General features: G+C 41.5%; 1 protein-coding gene across 1 annotated transcript in view; it reads left to right on the top strand.

Annotated features, from left to right (window-relative positions):
• The first annotated feature begins 510 nt into the window (after positions 1 to 510).
• LOC126197723 (inter-alpha-trypsin inhibitor heavy chain H4-like) overlaps positions 511 to 26,185 on the top strand; it is a 195,830-nt gene continuing 170,155 nt past the window's right edge. Inside the window, exon 1 of the mRNA XM_049934660.1 lies at positions 511 to 574. Coding sequence (XP_049790617.1) covers positions 512 to 574 — 63 coding nt within the window. The 5' untranslated portion in view covers position 511. The remainder of the gene's footprint in view (positions 575 to 26,185) is intronic.

Genomic DNA, 26,185 nt, shown 5'->3' with positions numbered 1-26,185 from the left:
TCTGGCTAAAAGGGCATTTGTGGCCAAGAGAAGCCTTCTAGTATCAAGCATAGGCCTTAATTTAAGGAATAAATTTCTGAGAATGTCCGTTTGGAGCACAGCATTATATGAAAGTGAAACATAGACTGGGAGAAAACCGGAACAGAAGAGAATCGAGATGAAAAGATTGGCACAGGAGAGGAATTCGTGACAGGCCACATCAAACTAGTCATAACGGTGATGACTCAAAATTAAAAGAATTGTGGTCACTAATTGGAGAGTTGGATACTCGCACTGTGCAGATTAACTGATCGTACGTGATGGGGCCATAGAGGGAAACTCGTTCAGATTCAGACCGTGCGCTTCAAGATTAACATGATCGATACGCGCTTTGTTGTTGACGGTGGATGCACACTCACTGCACACTGGCTCTTGTGCCGCTGCGGTCACGTGACTCCCAGCTGGCGACGCTGTGGCGGCCTTGAGGCTGCTCCCGCCGGCGCTCGGCCAGCGCCCGCCAGTCGGCGCCAGAATGGGGGCAGCGGCGGACACGTTGTGCGCAGCGCTTCTGCTGGCTGTCTGCCTACACGTGCAGGTACTGTCTGTCAGACCTGTACAAGGCAGCTTCTGTCCGACCGAGGTTCAAATCCATCGCCGTAACAACGTCTGTTTTAAACACTCATTCTCTATACTAACTTCATGCAACTTTGTTTTAACTACGCATTTATGTCGTAGATATGTAATAAGACTTAAAACACAGTGCAGCTGCAGCCAGTGAAGCCATAAATGTCATATATACATGTTCAATCCGAACTCCACCGACAACGTCTCGGCGGTCGTTCGGGGAAATTTCCTGAGTACTTTCGTTTTGGTCTCCATTGACTTGAATTTTAAATTTACGAGTAGTTTCATTTCTTAGCCTCATTTTTTTATCTGTATTGCCCTGAAAACATCATGGATGTTACGTGCTGTGTGTCTTGTTTGGAATCTAACTTCTTTCACTCACACGCGGTACTTGCTGTTAACTTCAACCACCATTTTACTATTTGCCCTCAAGCTTGCTTGGTTTTCACTGGGATTTGTTTTTCCATCACTGCTAGTTGTCTTCTAACAGTGGTGTATATCACTGATATACGTCAGGTGTTCCAACAATAACTCACAGAAGCTGTTCATAAAATACCCTGTTGCTCGTTATCTTGTCCATAAGAATATGTTTTACTTCTCTTTTCCAATTGTGTTTTGCTTTGTTCTTAATCTAAAGCATTTCGCTTATTGGCTTCATCAATCTTCAAGACGTATCTCAGCAATGTTCCACTTAATTCGTTTCTTGTATTAATTTCTGTTCCGTATTGATTAATTTAGACATGATGTTTATAAAAACTATCACCTAATTCTGTGTTGCCGCGTACGGTTACTTTGCTAATTTCTCACAACATTAAGACCTGAGCCGACCGGTGTGGCCGAGCGGTTCTAGGCGCTTCAGTCTGGAGTCGCGTGACTGCTACGGTCGCGGGTTCGAATCCTGCCTCGGGCATGGATGTGTGTGATGTCCTTACGTTAGTTAGGTTTAAGTAGTTCTAAGTTCTAGGGGACTGATGACCTCAGATGTGAAGTTCCATGGTGGTCAGAGCCAGCCATTAAGGCCTGAGAAAATAATGTTAGGTATATGTACTGTAGTTCTCCGTTACGAGAGTTCTCATTCTTCTTTCCGATTAAACATCAACTTAAATACTACTGACACTGAAAACTATGAATGCGACACTAACGTCATTCTTCGATTACGTTTTCTATGACAGCTCCTTCCCACCCCTAATTCCACGCCTACTAGTGAAACTGTCACCAATTAGCAATGGCTAGAACTAAGTATCTGATGGGTAGTGCACCGAGTTCAACTGATATTACTGTAGGCATATCAGAGTTTCTACCTTCAACCTAGAGGTTCTATGGGCAAGTCATATTCTTTGTCCGATAAGAACATCTTTTTGTAAAAAGATTTGGTCACAAGTGTCCTGACGTACCAAAGCGATATTGGAAAACACATGCACACACAAATTCATTCATTTTAATATACGGAATGTATGTAAGTAATGTATACAGATTAATCGTTTCACTACAGTAAACAGGTTTAGGTGGCATTAAATGAAACAACAAGTTTACTGTTACCAGTCACCGTTTTATTTATTTCCACGACGCGTTTCGAAGGTTTAAACCTCTATCATCAGGTGGATTTACATTAGTAAAACGGTGACTGGTAACAGTAAACTTGTTGTTTCATTTAATGTCAGTAACAGTCACGGTAAAGCCTAACCTAAAAATGTTCGCATTTAAAAGTTTAGGTGGACGAAGGCTTCAGTAATTACGTAGATGTGAAGAGATTTTCACAGCATATACCAGGTCGAAAGCTACTCCCTAGGACAGTCTTTGGACTGAAGACAGAACAACAATTCAGATTAATGTGCACACTTAGTTTTATCAAATGGTTCAAATGGCTCTGAGCACTATGGGACTCAACTGCTGAGGTCATTAGTCCCCTAGAACTTAGAACTAGTTGAACCTAACTAACCTAAGGACATCACAAACATCCATGCCCGAGGCAGGATTCGAACCTGCGACCGTAGCGGTCTTGCGGTTCCAGACTGCAGCGCCTTTAACCGCACGGCCACTTCGGCCGGCTTAGTTTTATCACCCGTCTTAAAAATTGATGTAAATACGAAGTTAACTTAAAAGTGTTCCTAACTAACATGACATATACACTGAAAAACTAAAGAAATTGGTACACCTGCGTAATATCATGTAGGGCCCCGCGACATGCAGAAGTGCCACAACTCGACGTGGCAGGGTCTCGACTAATGTCTGAAATAGTGCTGGGAACTGATGCCATGAATCTTGTAGGGCTGTCCATAAATCCAAAGAGTGCGAGGGAGTGGATATCTCTTCTGAACAGCACGTTACATGGCATCCCAGATATACTCAATAATGTTCGTGTCTCGGGAGTTTGGTGGGCAGCGGAAGTGTTTGAACTCAGAAGAGTGTTCCTGGAGCCACTCTGTAGCAATTCTGGAGGTGTGGGGTGTCGCATTGTCCTGCTGGAATTGCCCAAGTCCGTCGGAATGCATAGTGAACATGAATGCGTGCAGTAGATCGATAGGATTGTTACGTACGTGTCACCTGTCAGAGTCGTATCTAGACATACCAGGAGTCCCATATCACTCCAACAGCACACGCCCCACTCCGTTACAGAGCCACCATCAGTTTGAACAGTCCTCTGCTGACATTCAGGTTCCATGAATTCATGAGTTTGTCTCCACATCCGTACACGTCCATCAACTCGGTACAATTTGAAACGAGACTCGTCCGACCAGGCAGCATGTTTCCAGTCTTCAACAGTCTAATGTCGGTACTGACGGGTACAGGCGAGGCGTAAAGCTTTGTGTCGTGCTGACATCAAGGGTACATGAAAGGGCCTTTGGCTTCCAAAGCCCATATTAATGATGTTTCTTTGAATGGTTCGCACGGTGACGCTTGTTGATGGCCCAGCATTGAAATCTGTAGCAATTTGCGGAAGGGTTGCACTTCTGTCACGCTGAACGACCCTCTTCAGTCGTCGCTGATCCAGTTCTTACAGGGTGTTTTTCCGGACTCAGCGATGTTGGAGGTCCTTGATATTCCCTTTATACTCGTGAAATGGTCGTACGGGAAAATCCCCACTTCATCGCTACCTCCGAGACGCTGTGTGCCATCGTTCATGCACCGACTATAACACCAAGTTCTTGATAACCTGCCGCTGTAGCAGCAGTGACCGATGTAACAACTGCGCCAGACACTTGTTTTCTTATGTGGGCGTTGCCGACCGCAGCGCCGTATTCTGCCTGTTTACATATAACTGTATTTGAATATGCTTTCCTATACCACTTTCTCTGGCGCTTCAGTGTATAAACTTCACACATCAAAAGGAATTTGTTATACTGTGGAGATTCAGGTTCGTATATTATACAGACAACTATCCTTCTTAATGCTCATCATGATTCGGCGCATTTCTACAGTCAACAATTGGTTACTTTTATTCAGGCCTGTAAAATGGAAGTATGTTACGAGTAACAAATATTCGAATGGGAATTAGGCCTAAAACATTTATACCTATTCTGCGGAATTTTAGTTACTAACATTGTAGAGCAGGTGGTAATAGTCACGAGAGATTTAATATGTTTTATGCCTAATTTTCCTTCCTTTACAGTACTGAACAAAGTTGCGAACTGTACAAATGTGCCAAAACACTGTTGAGCATTAGTGAGAATTGCTGTTTGCATAATGGGTGGGCTATAGTTTCATAATTGAATCTTCAAACACCAATACTGTTAGAATTTCAAAACAAAATGATGATAATTATAGTACAAAAATAAGTATCACAAATTCCTAAGTAATATAGTATACTAATGCTGGTGCATTTTAATGCACAAAAGGACAAAGAGAAAAAAATTCACGAATATTATTGGAAGAACTCATCTCACGAAAGAACAAACAGGAATGGGGAAAGAGAAGCAGGACTCTGCAGAGCAAACAGCGTACTAATAAAACTCACTTCCTTCAAGCGTCTCTCTGCACAGAAAAACACATGCATATCTGCAAATCCCTGTTTAAGAGAATTTCAAAGAGATCACGTTGCAATATCTAGCGAATCCTCCCAAGAAGTCCAGAATGTTCAGATAATTAGAAGTGCTGAACTAGAATTTGATACTACCTATCTAAAATCAAAGTTAAGATCTAACCGCCGCGCGGTGTGACCACGCGGTTAGAGGCGCCATGTAATGGATTGCGTTGCCTCTCCCACCAAAGGTTCGAGTCCTACCTCGAGCATGAGTGTTTGCGTTTGTGTGTGTGTGTGTGGGGGGGGGGGGGTAGGTGTTGTTCTCAGAATAAGTTAGTTTAAGTCGTGTATAAGTCTATGGACCGATGACCTCAACAGTTTGATCCCTTAGGAATTCACACACATTTGAACATTTAAATTCTAATCAAGAAATACCAAGAGACATGCCAAAGTAAATACTTTTGAATATTTTTAGAAAAAATTTTTAAAAAACTTTTTAAAATATTTAGACCACTTGTACCCATCTCCTGATTATGTCAGGAAATAATAAAGACTCTAAATATGACACTGAAAATTAAAACGAAGAAGAAGCTTTTGGACAAATTGGTACCGAAAAATCCAGAAAATGGAAACTATTGAAACAGCTCAACTACTCATAGCAAAGGAAACATTTCTTTTGGCCAAAGTCGCAAGGCAAGCCTGGTGCAATTTGCAATATGATGAAGCAGTCATGAGAAGACAAAATGCATCACAAAAATGGAATGAAGACAGGAATACGGGACACACGACAAGATAACTTCAAAACTAGGAAGAAAAAAGTCAAAATGATCAGGAATACGAAGAGAAATTGTGATAAAAACCAAATAAAACAAACGGACCACAAGTGAACATAGTGAGTTACAGTTTCCATAGATCATTTAAAGGATATATTTCGTCGAAATGATGTTAAATGAGTCAGTTTACAGGATATGTATACGTAATTAGTATTAATGTTAATGAACATATTATTTTTTAGTCCTGCTCATGAAAACACACTTAAAAATTAAGTTTTCTTTTTACAAGTTGCCACCTTTTCTAATAAAAGTTCATCGCTGGAATAGGAATTTCCAGTGGAAATTATAAGGTTTGGTACCCATCAGACGTTTTACGCTATTGGGCAAATGGTCATAAATGAAGGTCTCATCGGATTTGATGCCGGATCCTAAAATCGCCACCTTCAGGAGTACGCTGCTTCTCCTGATGGGTTCCGCTGAGAACTGACGCCAGGCTGCAAATCGACTTCCTATATAGGACTTCGTACCGTACGCGGCGCATGCGCCGCCCATCACGGTTGCTGCCCTCCAAGACTGGACACGTGGCGCCGCCCTTAGTATAACATTGGCGGCAACGATATATCGCACTCAGGGACGATTTTCGAAGACTCGGACTGGTCGCACCGAAGATCGTTCTGTTTTGATGCGAGATGGTACAGGATTCCACGTCCTGCCAAGAGGAAACGCATTGTCTCAATGAATTAAATTATCCGCCAACCTAATTTCAATTGTATCCTTATAGACATTGTTCCAAAAATTTAGGAAACTATCACAATTTCGTTAAATTTCATACCGTGTCCCTCATTTAAGCAGTGTTCTGCTACTGCCGATTTTTACGGCTATTGTAGCCTCGTATGACGGCGATGTTGCACATACTTGTCACGAACTGTGCGAATCAAACGGCCGATTTAAGCCTTCCCACATCGACACAGAATTCTGCATACACCAGGTTTCCTAAGCCCAAAATCATTTTCAGTCTTGGAAGGTGGACGGAACACACTCTTCGTGTTAAAATTCCTTAAATTCTTCCAATCTTAAACGATATGTCCCAGCATAAGGAATATAGGTCACCGATCTATGTTCCTATTCATGCACCTCCGGAGATTGTCGAAACTCCATAGCCCAACGAATCTGCTTCTCAGAGTATCCATTTTTCTTAAAAACAGCCATCAAATGAGCAAGTTCTTGGGTTAAGCTATCCGTGTCGCAAATGACATATGCTCTGTGTACCAAAGTCCTAAGGACGCCACTGCGTTGGTGGATCCTCCAGAGGGACTCGTGTAAACAGAGACACCACATCAAAACTCACTAATAGAACTGAAGGAAACCCGGTGTATACAGAATTCCGTGTCAATGTGGGAAGGCTTACATCGGCCATTTGATTCGTACAGTTCGAGAGAGGTACGTGCTACATCGCCGTCATACGAGGCTACAACAGCGGTAAAATCGGCAGTAGCAGAACACTGCTTAAATGAGGGATACGGTACGAAATTTCACGAAATTGTGATAGTTTCCAAAATTTCCGCTTTTGGGAACAGTGTCTATAAGGAGAAAAATGAAATTAGGTTGGCGGATAATTTAATTAATTGAGACAATGGGTTTCCTCTTGCCAGGACGTGGAATCCTGTACTATCCCGCATCAAAACAGAACGTTCTCCGGTGCGGCCAGTCCGAGTGCTAGAAAATTGTGTCTTAGTTCGATTTATAGTCGCCGTCGATCTTCTACTAAGGTCTTGGAGGGCAGCAACCATGACGGGCGGCGCATGCGCCGTGTACGGTACGGGGTCCTATATAGGATGTCGATTTGCAGCCTGGCGTCAGTTCTCAGCGGGACTCATCAGAAGAAGCAGCATTCTCCTGAAGATGGCGAACAGCCGAAAACCGAAATATCGAATCGAGTTGATTTTAGGATCCGGCAGCAAATCCGAAGAGGCTTATTACGCCGGGACAGCCTACGAAGTCACAAATTGTCATACATCTTTGTTGCTGCGTTGCGTAAGACATTATGAAGTGGGTATATCCTGAGTATGTCTGGACACTGATTCTTTTGTTTCCACGACTAGCAATTATTTAAAGATCAAAAGCAGCTGAAGTTAACTGTCTGAGCAGCTCAGTAACATACTTCTTCCGGGCCAAGTATCTATCAATACGCATACCAAAAACTTTGTAGAAATGTAAATAACAGTAGAAATTTCTATAGGACTTCTAAAAAAACTTAATTAAATGTTCTCCATCGAAACCTCGCCTGAAAGACTAAAGCTGTAAAAATAGCACATAATAACCGACAAAACTTTGACTTTTTAGTAAAATAAAAATTTTTAGTAGTCTTGGTTGCAATAAAAAATAAAATTATAGCATTTTAGCAAATTACTTTGAAAATTTATAAATTTGTGACTATCTTAAATCAAGTTTTAACTTTATATGAGAACAGCATACCAGAACTCCCATCCTCTGATGAAAGCAGAAGTCGAGAAAAGCATCAAATTCCTCGAATACAATCAAGCACATGGGAACGACTGCGATGACAATTAATCCGAACAGAAAGCAGCTCTTCCATTTTTATACTACGCATTAACAGCGCGACAGTAAGAGCACAATGCTTCAGAGGCTGTGACTGTACGCGATTTTTGAAATAAAAACTACGTAGTTAAAGCGTGATTAATAAAAACGTTGATGGGTGTTAATACATTTGAATATCTTAAAGTTTCATTTTACGTAACTTAGATATCTAATATATAAGTAGGACCTACTTCGAAGAGCGTAACAACACCAGTGTACATGTGCTACGGCTTCTGATCAATGATCGCGTTTCTGTTTGTTTAAATTAGGTTTATTCTTATGATGAACGGGTTATAGTAGCAGTCAGCATGGGTCAGCTTAGTAATGCCCCTCATTATTCTTCGTATTTTACTGCCTCTGTCAATACATGTCGATAAAACGAATATCACACTACATTAACCTGAGACCACTCTTTCAAATGGGCACGTAAGATTCCGCTTTAATCCTTAGCTTCCCAGGTCGGATTTTTGTCATGCCCTGTCCCAGTACAATCTCACAGACCTCTATATTTATGTAGCCATAACAATTGCATTCAACAATTTCAGTGAAAAGTTTCAGCTTTTTTATATAAAAGATTACATTAATATCATACAAAAATATATTGAAATAAATTTTATTTTTTTACGAAAAAACGTATTTAAACACAAAACTACGTAAAATAACAATACATCACAATATTAATTCTATAAAAATTCAAATATCATGTACTCTAAATGTTATTTTTTTGCTATGTTTTTATTGTTTTTTACACATGTAATAATAGAAACACAAGAAACTCCCATGAAACATAGAAAAAAATTAAAATTGCACTAGAATCTTTTAGGTTTTTAATTGCTTTCTCAGAAGTTCTCTTTGTACTCGCAAATTTCTGTGTAGCGGATTGGCTTCTTGCAACGATCGCAAATATGATGCGTCTTCCCCATCTATTTTGGGTCACAGGTAGAGCATGTTTAGCGTTTTTCCAATCGTTCAATGACGACTTCTGCTCTTCGTTCTGCTACATCCAGAACACAGCGAATAGATGCATTACTTTCGCGGGGTATGTGAGAGTTGTTGACTCGCTTTTCCGTCTGTGGTGTCAGCAACGAGTGTGCAAACTTCTTCAAAAAATTAAAGTGGCAGACTTGAGTATTGCCCTTGAAAGAGCTGTCAAGGACGAATGCATGTTCAACAGGCTGAAAACAATGTCATTGGCTACTGTTGGGTACGTCGGGCAGTTGAATACTTGACACACTTTTCATCTAGGGCATCAACACCACCTTTAATATGATTCTAGTATTAAATTATTTGTGTTTTACTTGTATGACCATCTTTACATTCTTCATGGTTCATAGACGAAATGAGAATCAGGAACCTATCCGTTTTTGGCACAAAAGAAACTAGACTTAGATCAGAACCAATTTCCTTGGTTGTTACAGGTAAGAATTCTTTTCCAGTTTTTTACGCTCACGTGTACTTTATTTCTCTCGATTTCAGACACGTTGCTAGCTAGACCGAGCTGAAGAAACTCTCTGCAGTAATACTGCTTTTAGTCTGTTTAGTTGGTTTAGCTAGTCTAATCACAGTCTGAGTTGGTGTCTGAACTTAGATTTTGTCCATCTGAGTCCCTTCCCGTGTAGACAAATGTGTTAAACAGATAACCAGTGCGAGCATCAATACGCCACATGATTTTTGAGCAATACTTCCTTGGTTTGTTTGGAACGTACATTTTGAATCTGCATTTACCACAAAATGATTCCTGCGTTTCATCGATACATGCACATTCTCCAGTGCTGTGTGACGTTGGACAGTTGTCAATAAATTTTGTAAAAATTTATGACTGGATCTAAGTGATTGTTTTCCATGCATTCAAAACGGGTTGCAGGGTCACCGAATTACAAGTATATTAGATCTGTGTCAAACCGATTTAGGGGTATAATGCATCTTAATGTATCACGTCCAGTACCACCTGTGGCATACAATAATTCGTAATCTTCTCTACTGGATTTGAAAATAGCTGAATAAAATAGTGAACCTAAGAATATATTTAGTTCTCGTGAATCAGCTTCATACCAATCATTTGGATCATTTTTAGGTTTTTCTTTGTTTATTTTTACGTTAGTTCAGTAAAAAGCAAATTCAGTTAGTAAGGGGATCTGGATTATCACGTACTTGAACAGGTGGTCGCACTGTTGCAGACGAATTATATTATGCTGGCGAACACGAAATCGCTTGAGAAAAGGTTTCGATGACCAGCGATATTTGTTTCGAACTAGTATATTTTTAGCAGAACTTTAGCATCAGAGTAATAACAAACGCTAGGATTAAAGATCATTTTGTTCGTAACGGGAAGCAAACCATTTTCCGTCGACATTGCACGTTGCATGAAAGACGTGATTAACAGTTTTTGTTTCGTCTGATGTCAGCTACACATTGCAAAACCTAAATTGCAAATATATGCCGAAACACCGGAGAAAATGTACATGCTCGTATTGTTAGCCAATCAACAGATTGTGCTAATAATTATGAACTGTATTTTTTGTACAAACATACATTTTTAATGGAAAAAGCCTATTCACTTTAATAAACTAAAAGTAGAGCAGATTAGAATGTCTGTGGTTTCTGTGGCAGGATTACAGTGCGAGTTGTTAACGGAATATCGTATTTTGAAAAGTTCTCACGCCGAAACTTGTTTGTGCCATTCAGCCTGTGTGGTTGCCAGGTACAATAATGTCATGTTTGCTTGCAGTGTACTTGTGATTTCCTTGAATACGTTGTGATTTGCTAGTCAGTTAGAGTGTGAGAGTCCAGGCAGTAGGTTGTGAGTGGCCGACTGCTCATTGTGTATGCAGAGTGTAGGAAGAAAGTAATTTCTGCAGTAGTTACGGTGCAAGTTTTAGGTGATCCACCCTGTACACGGCGTGTTTGCTTTAATCTGAGACAACTAAATATCTCGAAAGCAACGCATCAAATGCAAAAAAAGGTCTAGGTGGACAGTTAATATCAGTAAATGGCACATCTGTCTGCGCTACAACTGGCCACCTCCTAAACAACCCGTCTGTCTGGGCGGAATCAAGTTTGCATTTTCTTAGGGGAACGCTTCATTTTTATCAGGGTCCCGTACCTCAGTTTGTAAAACCGGAATTCTTATATGCTCGCTTTATTGTCTGACTATCAGTCTGTTTGTCTGACTGGTAAGAACCCTTCTTTTCAGGAAAGAGTAGATGTATCGAGTTCAAATTTATGTCACGTATTAAGCTCTACAGTGTACACCTTGGTGTAAAACTGTTAAGCTTCTATGTCAGTTCAGTCAAAAGAAACGGCCATTAATATTAAATAATTTGATATTCGAAAACTCATTCATTAAAACCTATAGGATACTTCCTGCGGACCTGGAATCGTGAAATTTGGCAAGAAGCAAGCTTTCACAGTGTAAGTAAAATATTCTAAAATGCTAAATCTGTAATTATATAACATAAAAAACTATTTTTTGTCGTTTGTTTATTACTCTTTCTGTTTGTGCGTCCCTCTGTCGAGACTATTTTTCTCTGGAAGAGATAGGCATATTAGATTCAAATTTACATCACATATGAATGTCAATGGTCGTTTGACGGTGTAAAAATTTTAAGCTTCTAAGTCAATTCAGTCAAAAGATACGGCTATATGTGTCCACATATTCTGATACTCAAAAACTTACTCATCAAAACCCATACGGTGAAATTTGGCTAGAAGCAAGGTTTCACAGCACAAGTAAAGGGAAAATCCGAATTTGTTAATTCGTAATTGTATGAGACGAAAAGAAATTTCTCTTGTCATTTGTTATCCGATTTCACACTTGAAAATATGACATTCTCGAAAGTTTTGGAATCACTGGGACCGATATCTTGCCAGTATCACTGTCGATAACAGCAATAATCGTGAACGTCCTCGATTTCTGGAATGGATCGACTATCTATACAAATAATACGGAACCCACAGTGCCCTATTCCTGCTCACACCTGGCCAGTCTTTTGCATAATTGGATTTTACGCTAAAATATACGCACGGTTTCCTCAAACCATTCTTTATCCATTCGTGGTAGATGGTGCTGTAATCAACATGTACCAGATGTGAATTTTAAAATTTTCCCGGCAAATTGACTGTTCAAACAAATTTCGGGCTTGCAGCCGGTCGTCGTTCAATACTTCGCACGATATTTCAACTGGGCACCTGCCAGTCATCTTCAGGTGAGCCATCGCAGACTGGCGATAAAGTTTTTTTTTTTTTCTTTATTGTCTTTCAATTCCCCATCGGGGCAGGCTGGCAGCAGCATAGGTGCTGCTCTTCAGCTGAAAGACATAGAACAAAACAATAGAAGACATTTAAAAAACAGCAAAGGAGAGAATAAGGTGAACATAGATATAGAAAAAGGGGGAACATCTTGGAAGGCAATAGACAAAAAACGGGGTGACTGTAAAATGGAGATAAAAAACTGTTTAAAAGTAGCACACACAAAAAGCCACACACTGCGACGGTTAAAAGAACACAAGGCACAGTACGACGGGAGCATAAAGGTAGCGACGGAAGGCATAGCACATAACGTAACACTGACGGAGAACCCCAAGGCAGTACACAATTAAAATCACACCTCTAGACGCACACGAGAAACAGCACTAAACACAACACTGACGTGGCACACTGACATGATCAATACAGAGGATCTGCCAGGTGCAAGGAGATGAGGGAGACCTGAAGAAGGGAGGGAGGGGAAGAGATGGGGGAGGTGAGCGGGGGGTGCGCGGAAGAGGGCCAGGTAGGGAGGGATGTGGGAAGGAGAGAGGCAAGTAGGGGGTGCAGGGTCTCAGGGGAGGGGGGGACGGAGGAAAATCCGCTCTGGGAGAAGGAGGGAAGAGGAAAAGGGGCCCTGGGGAAGGGGGGGGGGAACAAGGCCAGGTTATAGTTGGAAGGAAGGGTAGATGTCACGGCGAAGTTCGTCATCCGGGAGGGGGAGGCGTTGGAAATTGCCCTGATGAAGGAGATGGAGGGTGTGGAGGTGGAGAGAGGGAGGGATACAGCGATAGGGGCACGGCAACGGGCGGGGGGTGGAGAGGAAGGAGGAAACCAGAGGGTGGGGGGGATCAAGCCTGCGAACAATGTAAAGGATGCGGAGATGTTGGAGGAACAGGAGGAGGTGGGGGAAGGGGATCAGTTCATACAGGAGCCGTGTGGGGGAAGGAAGGCGGATACGGAAGGCAAGGCGGAGCGCATGGCGTTCAAGGATTTGGAGGGCCTTGTAAAAGCGAGTGGGGGCGGAGATCCAGGCGACACTGGCATAACAGAGGATAGGACGGATGAGGGATTTGTAGGTGAGCGATAAAGTTCTCCGCTCCGCAATATATAGCGTACTGTAACTATTCTGCGCATGCGTCGAAAACTTGATAGTTGAATCAACACTGCCCGCCGGCAGCGCCCTCACTGGTGGAATAGCGGAACTCAGTCGCCCTCTGCGTTGCTGTTTGCCACGGCCGTCGACGCACTCTGTCGTCTTCGATTTGAGCAAATCGTGGAGATGATGGGATTCCATGCACTGTCCAGCTGGTAGCCGCTGTCACGGTTTAACAGATTTTCCGCCAGTCGTATTTCTACGGATTCTTTAATAATGGAGTCCCAGAAAGACGTTGCTGTAGACAAAATCATTGTTTTCTCATACTCCATTGAATGTCCAGTAGAAATACAATGTTCAGCAATAGCGGACTTGCTTGGCTGCAAAAGGCGGGTGTAACGTTGATGTTCAGTGCAGCGTTCTTTCACGGTGCGTGTGGTTTGACCTATGTAAGCCATACCACATTGGCATGGTATCTTGTAAATTCCAGCCTTTCGTAGTAACAGGTTGTCCTTAACTGATCCCACTGATTGGTAACATGTTTCCTGTTGATATCACTGCTTTGTTCAGGCACGCACTTTCCTCAACTTATTTTATGTTTAATCAAGAATATTTTGAACAGACTGACGGTGTCGCCATGGGTAGCCCCCTCTCTCCTTTGGTCGCCAACCTTTTTATGGAGGACTTTGAAGAGAGAGCACTTGAATCGGCTGCCCTGAAGCCAACAGTTTTTTGGCGGTATGTGGATGACACTTTCATAGTGTGGCCTCATGGAGAAGATAAATTAATGGAGTTTCTACATCACCTCAACTCCATTCATAGCAACATCCTGTTCACCATGGAAATAGAGAAAGATGGTTGTTTGCCTTTCTTGGATGTCCTGGTTCGAAGGAAGAATGATGGTTCTCTAGGGCATTCAGTTTACCGGAAACCCACACATACTGATTTGTACCTGCAAGCATCGAGTTGCCATCACCCATCGCAAACCATGAGTTTGCTTAAAACGCTTGTTCATAGAGCTCATACTGTCTCAGATCTAGATAGCTTATCTCAAGAACTCGCCCATCTAAAGACAGTATTCAGCAAAAATGGGTATTCCATCCGGCAGATTAACAGGGCACTAACAGTTAAAACTAAGAAGCAGGAAGTGAATAAAGAGGAGAACATGCCGGAACAATCTTTAGCTTTTCTTCCTTTCGTTGGCAACACTTAGTTTAAAATAGCGTGAATCCTCCGAAAATTTCAAGTAAAAGTGGTTTTCCGCCCACCATCGAAGATTGCGGACCTTGTGGGATCAGTTAAGGACAATCTGTTACTACGAAAGGCCGGAATTTACAAGATACCGTGCCAATGTGGTATGGCTTACATAGGTCAAACCACACGCACTGTGAAAGAATGCTGCACTGAACATCAACGTTACACCCGCCTTTTGCAGCCAAGCAAGTCCGCTATTGCTGAACATTGTATTTCTACTGGACATTCAATGGAGTATGAGAAAACAATGATTTTGTCTACAGCAACGTCTTTCTGGGACTCCATTATTAAAGAATCCGTAGAAATACGACTGGCGGAAAATCTGTTAAACCGTGACAGCGGCTACCAGCTGGACAGTGTATGGAATCCCATCATCTCCACGATTTGCTCAAATCGAAGACGACAGAGTGCGTCGACGGCCGTGGCAAACAGCAACGCAGAGGGCGACTGAGTTCCGCTATTCCACCAGTGAGGGCGCTGCCGGCGGGCAGTGTTGGTTCAACTATCAAGTTTTCGACGCATGCGCAGAATAGTTACAGTACGCTATATATTGCGGAGCGGAGAACTTTATCGCCAGTCTGCGACGGCTCACCTGAAGATGACTGGCAGGTGCCCAGTTGAAATATCGTGCGAAGTATTGAACGACGACCGGCTGCAAGCCCGAAATTTGTTTGAACAACATGTATCAGGTGTGCCTGTTTTTGCGTTTAAGAATCGACGCATTTGATTCTATATGTTTCATTGTATTTCTTTGTATTTAAAGGTTGATATTTATGTTCGAAATTTACTTTGGTGATGCAAATTTGACAGTACAGAACAATATGTGTAGCCCTTTCAATGTCTCCTTAGAAACTACGTCTAGCGTAATCCGTGAACAACGACGTGGATCTAATACCTCTCTGTTCCGATCAGGATGCTTGACACCAGTGACTCCCCTCGCCTCTCACAGCTTGGATGCTTGATTTCAGTGAGCCCCTGCCTCTAAGGAAAATTGTAATCCACAATGATTTTAAATTGTGTACTTTTGTTCTGCGAACGAACCGATAAATCCATCGAAATGGAAAGACGTCAGTTTATTGTCAATTACAGTTGTGGTGAGAGGCAAAGGGGCTCGCTAAAATAAATGACCCCAACGGTGAGAGGCAAGGGGATTCACCGAAATTAAGCTCCACAGTGGTGAGATCCAAGGAGGCTAGCGATATCGGGCTTCCTGATCGGACGACAGAGCTACTAGATCGACGCCGTTGTTCCTGTGTCTCGCTAAACGTAATTTCTAACCAGCCATTGAAAGGGCAAAACATATTGTACTGTACAATCCAATTTGCAACACTAAAGTAAATTTCTAACATAAATACCAACCGTTAGACCTCAAATTCTTACATTTACATCGTGAATGAAATGTAGAATCAGATGAATCGGTCTTGAATGCCAAAACAGCCACACTTGTTGTTTGTCGATTGCAACGCCATCTGCCAACAATGGAAAACAATGGTTCGAGTAAACTGTACATGTGTTTTGCGGTACAATCTGAGTATGAATAAATATGGGCGGGGGTGTTCCCGGGTTTAAAGTACAAAGTTGATCCCTCCCACGTAGGAGATGTGGTTAGGAAGTGACCAGTTTTTTTTTTTCATACGATTCGTCGTTTTCTATACACAGTTGTTTGAGGAGAAGAGGTCAATATTTTTAAAGAGTGATAGAATAAGTAATTCTGAACTAAAAATGTTATATGAACATGGGTCCGCAAATGCTTCGTTAGGGACGTATGGGTATTGAAAGGAACTTTAATTCTGCAAATCTGATGTGCACAACGGGAACGCATACGCAATAACGTGATTTTCTTGCAAAGAATGCACGGTTACATGCCAGGTTTACGCTATGCAACCTATCATGTATTATGGTCATGTGACGTAGTTAGTACGTAGTACAATCACCAGTTGTTTGCGCAGTTGTGCCGTGTAAGCCGCATTGTGTAGTCTACCAGCGACGGATCGGTTAGCTGTGTAGTGTATGGCGTTAACTGTGTTCGTACAAGCGTTGCTAACAATGCCACACGTCTACATTAATGAGGAATACGCAGATATGGTGTATGCTTATGGCTTCTGCGACGGTAGTGCTACCGCTGCAACAGAAGAATACCACAGGCGCTTTCTGAGTCTACGATTACCTGATCGCAGGGTGTTTACCGAAGTGTGTATCACTTTGTGTGCAACAGGCTCTCTTCCAAGTAGACATTTTTCGTCCGAGCGTGCACGTCAACAATCTTTGCAAGAACAGGAAGAAATTGTTGCAAGTCAGGTTACCTTCCATTCAGAAAGCTCTTGCACTCAGCGATAGTTATATTGACTTGTAAATTATAGATTTCAGCGATCAGTCGTCTTCTTTAAATTTTATTGTGTAGATCTACATTTCGGCTAGAACCTAGCCATTCTCAATGCACTATTATTTTCGCTCAATGCATGTAATGCCTGTAGGTCGGGCTTCATACACAGTTATTTAAAAATGACAACTGATTGCTGCAATCTATAGTTTACAAATTATTGCAAGTGTTGAGCATACGAAGAATGTCCCTGCGTATGAATGTCCCACAGACACATGTATGGGAAACATTACATGCGCAAAACCTGTATCCATTTCACATACAGCGTGTCCAAAATCTCCACGTTGGCGACAATGCCCAACGACTTCGCTTCTGTCACTGGGTAATCGCGAATAGTCATTTGCTTCCATTCAAACTATTCACGTACGAAGCCCAGTTTTCACGACTTGGAATAAACAACACACGCAATGATCATCGATGGTCACGGGAAAATACGCGCACTTCAGTGCATAGTAATTTCCAAGTTCGTTTTGCCATAATGTTTCGTGCGGAATGATCGATAACCTTTTGATAGGTCAATTTACTATCAATCAGCGATTGACGAGAGAGAGCTATTGCATTTTTTGGAAAATTCATTTTTGTAATTATTGGAAGACCTTCCTTTAGCCAAGCGAACTGGCACGTACTTTCAACATGACGGTGCCCATCCACATGTTACCTTACGTGTGAAGGACCATCTCAATCGCACCCACCCTAATCGCTGGATTGTCCGTGGCGGTGCTATTAACTGGCCTCCAAGATCACCTGACCTTGCACCTTTAGACTTCTGTTTATGGGGTTGGATGAAATCAGAGGTGCACAAAGTGAAGGCAAATACACGAGATGAACTGCTTCGTCGCATCATGGACGCTGCTGTATTGATTACGAACCAACCACAGGCAACTGACCAAGCAACACAACATGTTATCGCTAGAGCGAAAAAGTGCATTGACTTTCATGGTGGGGTATTCGAACCATTTCTGTGAACTGTACAACATCTGTACGATAAGTGTTAAAGCCGTATGTAAAAGACATGGTACGTCTTTTTCAACTAAATACATGTATCATGCATGTTGTAATGCATTATGTACTGTATGCAAATTAAATAATCATTATTTAAAAATGTGTAACATAACTGTACTTCTCTGTAACATTGTTTTCAAGAAAATCACCTTACGGTCCAGTCATATTGCGTATACGTTCACGTTGTGCACATTAATTTTGCACAATTAAAGTTCCTTTCAATACTCATAGCTCCCTAACGAAGCATTTGCGGACCTATGTTCATGTAACATTTTTTGTTCAGAAGTACTATCACTGTGTAAAATATTGACCTTTCCTCCCCGAACACTCTGTATATACGTCTGTGTGTGTATGTGTGTGTGTGTGTGTGTGTGAGAGAGAGAGAGAGAGATTGTTTGGCAAAGGTGCTGAAAGAGCTACAAGAAGTAGCGATTGCTTTTCTGCTGGTTCGGTACGTTATGTGACGAGAAGTGTGGCCAGTCCTGTCAGAAATGTCATACTCACTGGACGACGATTCCTACACGTACATTAAAGTTTAAAATGCTGTAATTTTACTTCGGTGCATATGTCGGTTTTAACAACGTACTGAATCTGTAGATGACGATACAAGCGATGAATATCGCTTCAGAAAACTCTTGCAGCGGAGTTGTTTGAGCCGCTGCAGTCATTGCAGTGAACAATATATGGTTGCGTCAGATTAGATCACAAGTTCTCCATCACAGTCTACAAGCTAGCACAGTTGATATGCAGCAACCGTCGGAGTTATTGCGTTGGTGCCTAAGTTCGTAGCCTTTGTCCGTAAATTTGATAAGTACAACATACGCACATAACAGAGACTGTAGTTAGCAATAATGTATTTTCCTTCACTACTTAAAACTGTCAGTTAGCCAACGCTGGGATAACTTTTCGATTGTGCAGCTGTAGAAATCAAGTGGTTTTGAGGCGAAGAACTCATCGAAGCATGTTCGGAGCGCGTTTTCATCCGGAAAGGAAGACAGCAGAAAAGTGAAAATCTGAGGGCGCAAGATCAGGTGAATAAGGTGGGTGCGGAATGATTTCCCAACTCAGCTTCTGTATTGTCTCTTTTGTCAATCTAGCAGAATGTGGGTGAATGATACCACTGACAAGGGAACCTCCCCATCGCACCCCCCTCAGATTTAGTTGGAAGTTGGCACAGTGGATAGGCCTTGAAAAACTGAACACAGATCAATCGAGAAAACAGGAAGAAGTTGTGTAGAACTATGAAAAAATAAGCAAAATATACAAACTGAGTAGTCCATGCGCAAGATATGCAACATCAAGGATGATGTAAGCTCAGGTGCGCCGTGGTCTCGTGGTTAGCGTGAGCAGCTGCGGAACGAAAGATCCTTGGTTCAAGTCTTCCCTCGAGTGATAATTTTCTTTTCTTTATTTTCGTAAAGTTATGATCTGTCCGTTCGTTCATTGACGTCTTTGTTCACTGTAATAAGTTTAGTGTCTGTGTTTTACGGCCGCACCGCCAAACAGTGCGATTAGTCGACGAAAGGACGTGCCTCTTCAATGGGAACCGAAAACATCTGATCGCAAAGTCATAGGTCAACCGATTCCTCCACAGGAAAACACGTCTGATATATTCTATACGGAACTGGTGACGGTATGTGCGTCACATGACAGGAATATGTTGTCGACCCACCTAACTTGTACACTTGGCGAATGGGTAAAAAGATTCTTCTACCTTTCCCGATTTAGATTTTCTTGTGGATGTGATAATCACTCCAAAAAAAGTGATGAAAACATAAGAGTTCGTGACATAAACTGAAAACAAAAAATTAAAATTTCCACCCGAGGGAAGAGTTGAACCAAGGACCTAACGTTCAGTAGTTGCTCACGCTAACCTCAGGACCACGACGCTCCTAAGCTCACATTTTCTTTGATATTGCTTATGTTCGACATGGACTACTCAGTTTGTATAGTTTGCTTATTTTTTCATAGTTACACACAACTTCTCCCTGTTTTCTCGATTGATCTGTGTTCAGTTTTTCAAGGTCTATCCACGTTGCCAACTTAGATTTAAATCTGAGGGGGGTGCGATGGGGAGGTTCCCTTGTGAGTAGCATGACGTCACACAATCTACCTGGTCGTTGTGCTTCGATTGCGTCTACAAGATGTCTCAGCTGTCGACAATAAGTATCAGCAGTGATTGTTACACCTCAGGTAAGTAATTCGTGGAATACCAACCCGTCGCTGTTCTACCAAATGCATACAATTATCTTTTGTGGACACAAGCAGGTCTTTGTACTGGAATTGCTGCTTTGTTTGTGCTCAACCATTCCTTTCTTTTCCTTATGTTCGCCTAAAGACACAATTTCTCTTCACCTGCAACGATACAGTATGGGAATGGTCAGTGTTGTTCACGAGCCAGTTGATTATTATTTATCGTGTCGAAAGTACAGTACAGAAATATCAAAAAATAATTGTGTAGCTCTCATAAGGTCTTGCATGGTGCAGGTGGTTGGTGATGAGGAACTCTGAAAGAAATGGCTGTTGGTCTGCTCAACGCCACACTGGCAAAGAACTGAGTACACAGAGAAGCCCCAAGTCCGCAGATTGGTCTTGCATTTCGTTGTGTGTGATCGTAATTTATTGAGAGACCTCCATATTGACCACTTCTCCGAATGTCTAGGGGGACGTTCTACCTTTGGAGCCATCGATTCTCCCAAATACCGATATTTCTCCCGTCATCGCGAGATCCTTGCCGCATGTGTATTCTCGATGAGAGCCTCAGTAGTTTCCAAGACTTTCTTGAATTCAGACTAGGATGTGCGGGCTGACGACAATATAGTGGATGGGCTTCCTTCGTTGTTGCCTTACTTTTCTCATATCTCGCAGCTACCTCACGTCTGATTGCAGGAGGAGCTATGCCAGCGAGGCAATGGAGTTTGTCAACAGGAGTAGTTCTTAAGCAACCACTGATAACCCGCCAAGACTCATTTAGAGCCACATCTACGTTCCTGGCATGACTGGACTTGTACCATACCCAACATGCATATTCAGCAGTGGAACAGCATAGAGCAAGCGCGCTTGAGCGCACAGTGCATGAAATAGCACCCTATGATGTACCTGTCAATTTTCGCACTATGTTATTTCTAGCTGCCACTTTCTGTTTGATGTTTAGGCAATGCCTTTTATATGTTAGCGCGCGATCCAGAGTTACTCCGAGAAAGCAAAGATGCACATATGGTCACCCGTTCATTTTTGTGATTTTGGCTTAGAGCGTGCGGTACCCATGACCCGGAATTTTAATCTTCCCCACTGTGTGTGAATTTCACACGATGGTCGAATGATTACAGTTCATTCACATTTGCCAGTTCACGGGAACACTAAAGTGAATCATAGTGCATCAATGCGTTTAGACGATATTCATCTAACCCCGAAGGTCTTCCTGAACGTGGAGTGCCACTGATGTCAGAACGGTCGTCCTGAAATCGAGAAAACCATTTTCTTGCCGTGCTCTGTCCAATGGCATTATCTTCATACAAGGTGCAAATATGTCTGGCTGCCTCCCCTGCTGTCAGCTCTTTATTGGAAAACAGAAGAATATGGCGGAAATGTTCCGATTTCTCCATTTGGTACTCGATTTTCTAGCACCCACAGCTCCACCAGTATTTCCAAACGACAAAATGACAATATATCAACTCAGACAGCAACAGTGAACTACAAGTAAAAAATGACAGTCGATCAACAAAGCCTAAGCAACACGTGTACCAACAGATAAAACAAAAACGCTACGTACATATGCAGCAACCTAGTAGTTCAAAAATTAAGCAACTCTCCATCTCCTACATGTGCTTATCCGCTATGGGGGTTATCGCATTTTGATGCGTAGCGGGAAGAGGAAGATGATAGAAAAACAAAAATATGTATCGTAAATTTACGCTCGTCAAACGATACGCTAATGTTCCGTCTGCAGGTCCTACGTGAAGTGATCTTCAAGGTTACAAAACTTACCCAAAACATGTAAATGCGTACACATTAAAGAGCATACGTGCATAAAATTACTTCCAGGCTATTGCAGCCAAAGTCTGTCAGACAAAAACACATTACAGTTCACCTAACGAGGTGACGCTGTCCTTAGCACACTGCTCTGTCATTCGGACGGACGACGATTCAAATCCGCGTCCAGCCATTCAGATACATTTTTTTTTTTTTTTTAATTCTTAGCTTCATTACTTCTCGGCATTGCAGACAGAGTTTCTCCCATGGGGTTTGTGAAAATAATACATCTAGAGCAACGGATTTTGTCATTGACGGTGTTTCGCATTCTGCAACGGAATGTATCAGTTTAACTAATTGCTATATTTGCGTCAGTGATCTTTTGCTTATCAACTTTAGTTCAGTTAATTCTCATGTATAAAGTTTAATGGATAAACAGATTTCTTCTGACTGGCCACTGTCAACGGACTTATGTATGCACGCAAATAGACCTGCGACAAATTTATTTCAGTAAATTAAATAAAAATTGACGCCATACATATTTTTCAGGGTTATTGATAATGGATAATCAGTCGAAACCGGTATTGCAGTAAGCAGCTTACGTGAGACCTAACGAAGTAAGTTTGTTGGCGTTTCATCTTTTGCTCGGCTCTTCAGATTCCCAGAAACAACCGTTTGCAGAAGGAAGGGCTAACTCCCCTTTGTTTTTTCCTGGTTCAAGCTCTTACAGAGAATCTTGGAGGAAGTTACGACGCGAGTGGAAGTTTATTGCACTCTGGCCTTGACATGTTTCCACACGGTGTCCGCCGCTGTGTCGCTGTTCTAAATTAGCCACTGTGGCAATGAACTCGGGCTCTGCAACGGGAGTCAAGTGTATAAACTGAAGTATTTTGAGTCTCTCTTCAATTATCGCAAACTCTTTTCCGACACTGTTTCGTGCTTATAGGGAAAAATACTGCATTCTTTTCGAACCAGAACGCTTTCTAATCCTTTCATTTGTTGCGTGAGCCGTCACGTAAAAATACGTTAATAAAATGCTGGCCAGGTAGTTACGCCGAAGTGTTCTGTTTTTCATCCACTGCTTGTTTATGGACAGTACAATGCTTTACTTCACATCTGGAACGTAGGAAGTAGAAAGATATGCTTTAGTATCAGCAAAGAAGGAGGTGGAATGAGATTTTCACTCTGCAGCGGAGTTTGCGCTGATATGAAACTTCCTGGCAGATTAAAACTGTGTGCCGGACCGAGACTCGAACTCGTGACCTACCAAGTGGTAGAGCACTTGCCCGCGAAAGGCAAAGGTAGCGAGTTCGAATCTCGGTCCGGCACACAGTTTTAATCTGCCAGGAAGTTTCAAGAAGGAGGTGGTTTGAATCTGAAAAGGGTCATGAAAAAGAGGGGGAAGGGGGGGGGGAGGAGGGGAAGAGACGTCCCACGGCGTTCTGTTCTGGGTTCGTTGCTTTCCTTGGTATAAATCAATGACATTCTACCAAACGCGATAGACGACACAAAAATCTTTGCAGATGACACAACTGTTGTTATGAAACATATGGAACGTTACTAATAGGGAAGCCAGTAACACCAGCTCTTGGCTTTTAGAGAAGAGACCAACGCTTAATTACAACAAAAAACAACGCATTCTTTGACACGAAACTCTTCTAAAAGCGAGGTGTTACCATCAAAACGTGGTCAAACAGTATGTGATATCGAACGTTTTCAATTCTTGGGACTGAGGGTAAAGAGACTTAATTGGAAGTAATACATTGAAGGTCTGGTACAGAAACTGAAAGCTTCTATCTTCACTATAAGAATAATCTTCACTGTCTCTGACAATGAAACGCATAGGAATCGTTTGCTTACTTTCACTGTACTTTCTCGTATAGTCTTTTATTCTGAAGCAACTTCGCTCACTTTGTGTAAAAAGTATTCGGGTGCCCCGCAGTTCTAACTGTGCCGTTCCTGTGAATATGGGATTTTTTGTTGACAATGTTGATCCATTCAGAAGAAACTGCAAATTCACTGAGTGAACGCTACACCCTGACAACACATTCTTCAGCACTTCACAAAAAGGACTGCACTATGTACCACGTATCATTTTCAATAAGTTTCCAGCAGAATTTCAGAAATTGAGTCATAATCCCCAAGCACTCAAATTTAAGGTTAAAGGTTTACTTGCGGCAAACTGCTGTTTCGCACAGGAGTTCCTCGGAGTAGTTGGGGACTTTTCTCTGCAATGTGTTGTTTATTGGTATATACTCTTACACTTTTTGTTTTTTAATAATTCTTTCGCTTATAATCTTTCTAGTCATCATTCTGTAACTATGTACTGACGTAGCTTTGGCTCGTCAGGACCCACGGAGCGTGATATATAAATAAATAATGTCGTGCTCGTATGTTATAAATGTTTATAGAGTGATACAAAAATGTATTCTCTTCAATATTGACTTTCTTCGAAACAAAATAACTGTATTCACGATTCTTTCGTGTACTGTACTTTAAAACTATTGCGGAGGTATTATAGGGTATGTATACCCAGCTAGCAGAACGCAGTATATAAAGGGTACGTGGAATAATATTATCCTTTGAGAGCGGGAAAAAGCGTCAACGTGATTAGTGAAGTTCCTAAACATTAGCGGTAGAATACTAGTAGAACTGAGCCACTGAACAATACCAGCCATCAGGGTATGTGTGAGGTCTATGACACTGTTTATGGTGTGTGGAAGTGAAGATCTAGGTACACAATGGTTGAAGAAGTTTTCCCAAAACCAATTTTTTTACACGCTGTGAGAAATGAGTGAAAAATGAGTGAAAAACAGTGCATATGATTACAGCCCACAAAGAAACACACCAAGGATGTAGAATATGTCAGAGTATGTAATTGCAGAATTTCCACCAATTCACTCTCCGCTAAAGTACACAAAAAAATCTTTCAAGAAACAAACATATACTTCCGATGACTTATCAGTTGTCACGCAAAGCCGTCAGAAGTATAAGAGCAGGTAAGTCCTGTACAGTACCATCTTTAAGACTACTCAGTTTCAGGTCAGCAATCATAAGGAAGTAAAAACAGGTTACACTTTTTATACGTATAACACAAAACCAACCAAAGGTTTTTTTTTATATTATTTTGCAGAAATAAAGTGAGACCGACTAAAGAAGACTCATAGGTGTCGAAATAATGTTTTGGTAAAGAGTAATAAAACAGGAAAAAACTTTTTTTTGCAAAAGGCAGAGTTCTCAAAACTAAAATTTAATTCGGAAGCACGGTAAAGTGGCAACAAGAGCGTAGCCCAGCAAGAACAGTAATATGTTCACCTCCTAGTACTGCAGTGTTGTAACATTTCATACATTGTAAGGTTTCTACTTTACTTTTGGTATTCAAGTAACGTGATATAAGCTCTGTTTTGATTCGACCTGTCATACTTCATATATGTATACTGGTTGTTTCAAACAGGTTTTCGATGGTCGATATGATACGCCACAGAGGTTCTGACTACAAACAGCGTGATCTTGGGTTGCTAGTAGCATCGTCATTGCAGTAAACACTCTAAACTAAGCTAGTGAAATAGCTGAGCGGTTGGAAGAAGCTCGTAGAGCACAGAGATAAAGGTACACAGAACGATGAATTGTGAATTCTGAGTTAGTAAATATTAATTGGACAAGCGAAGATTATGAAATAATGTTTTCTCTGCATAGTTATGATTTGTTTCGGTACTGAAAGGTTAAGGGTAACTTTTCTGTAATGATTTGGGTTAGTCAGTTTTATTGGTTCGGTATAAGTAACTAAATTTATCAGTTCATATGGCTACCATTCAGAAGTTATAGATTTTACCACTCCTTTACTGTTTTCAGAAATTAATTACTTACTGCAGTAAATATTGTTATTAAACATAAATTTTTGCAATGTTTGTAGTAATCGGACAGTGAGTTCCAGTGTTTACATTACGGCTCTTTAAAGTTCAGTTCCTGTCATTAGTAAATTCAAATTTCATTACCGTCTCCTCACGAAAGGATTTCATATTATCTGATTATGTGTGTTGCCATTCTGCGGAACACACTGGCTAAAACTGAAACATGATCTCTGCAGAATAGTTGCATGTCCTTGCATTGCACTGGGCAAAGCTTTTTATTTCCTATTTAGCCTGCTTGCTACCGCGCTGCATATTTTATATTCATCACTTCAAGCAGTACAAAGTTTCCATTGCCACAGGTGAGCCGTAAGAAATTTATTAGTGCCAGTTTTGCATTACAGTCAAGACAGATCATTTAGTGTTAAACATTGCTTTTAGATGTTATAACCA

Source organism: Schistocerca nitens, chromosome 1 (genome assembly GCF_023898315.1).
Source record: "Schistocerca nitens isolate TAMUIC-IGC-003100 chromosome 1, iqSchNite1.1, whole genome shotgun sequence".
NCBI lineage: Eukaryota > Metazoa > Arthropoda > Insecta > Orthoptera > Acrididae > Schistocerca > Schistocerca nitens.
The sequence above is the reverse complement of the archived record's forward strand: the minus strand, read 5'-3'. Positions and strand labels throughout refer to the sequence as shown.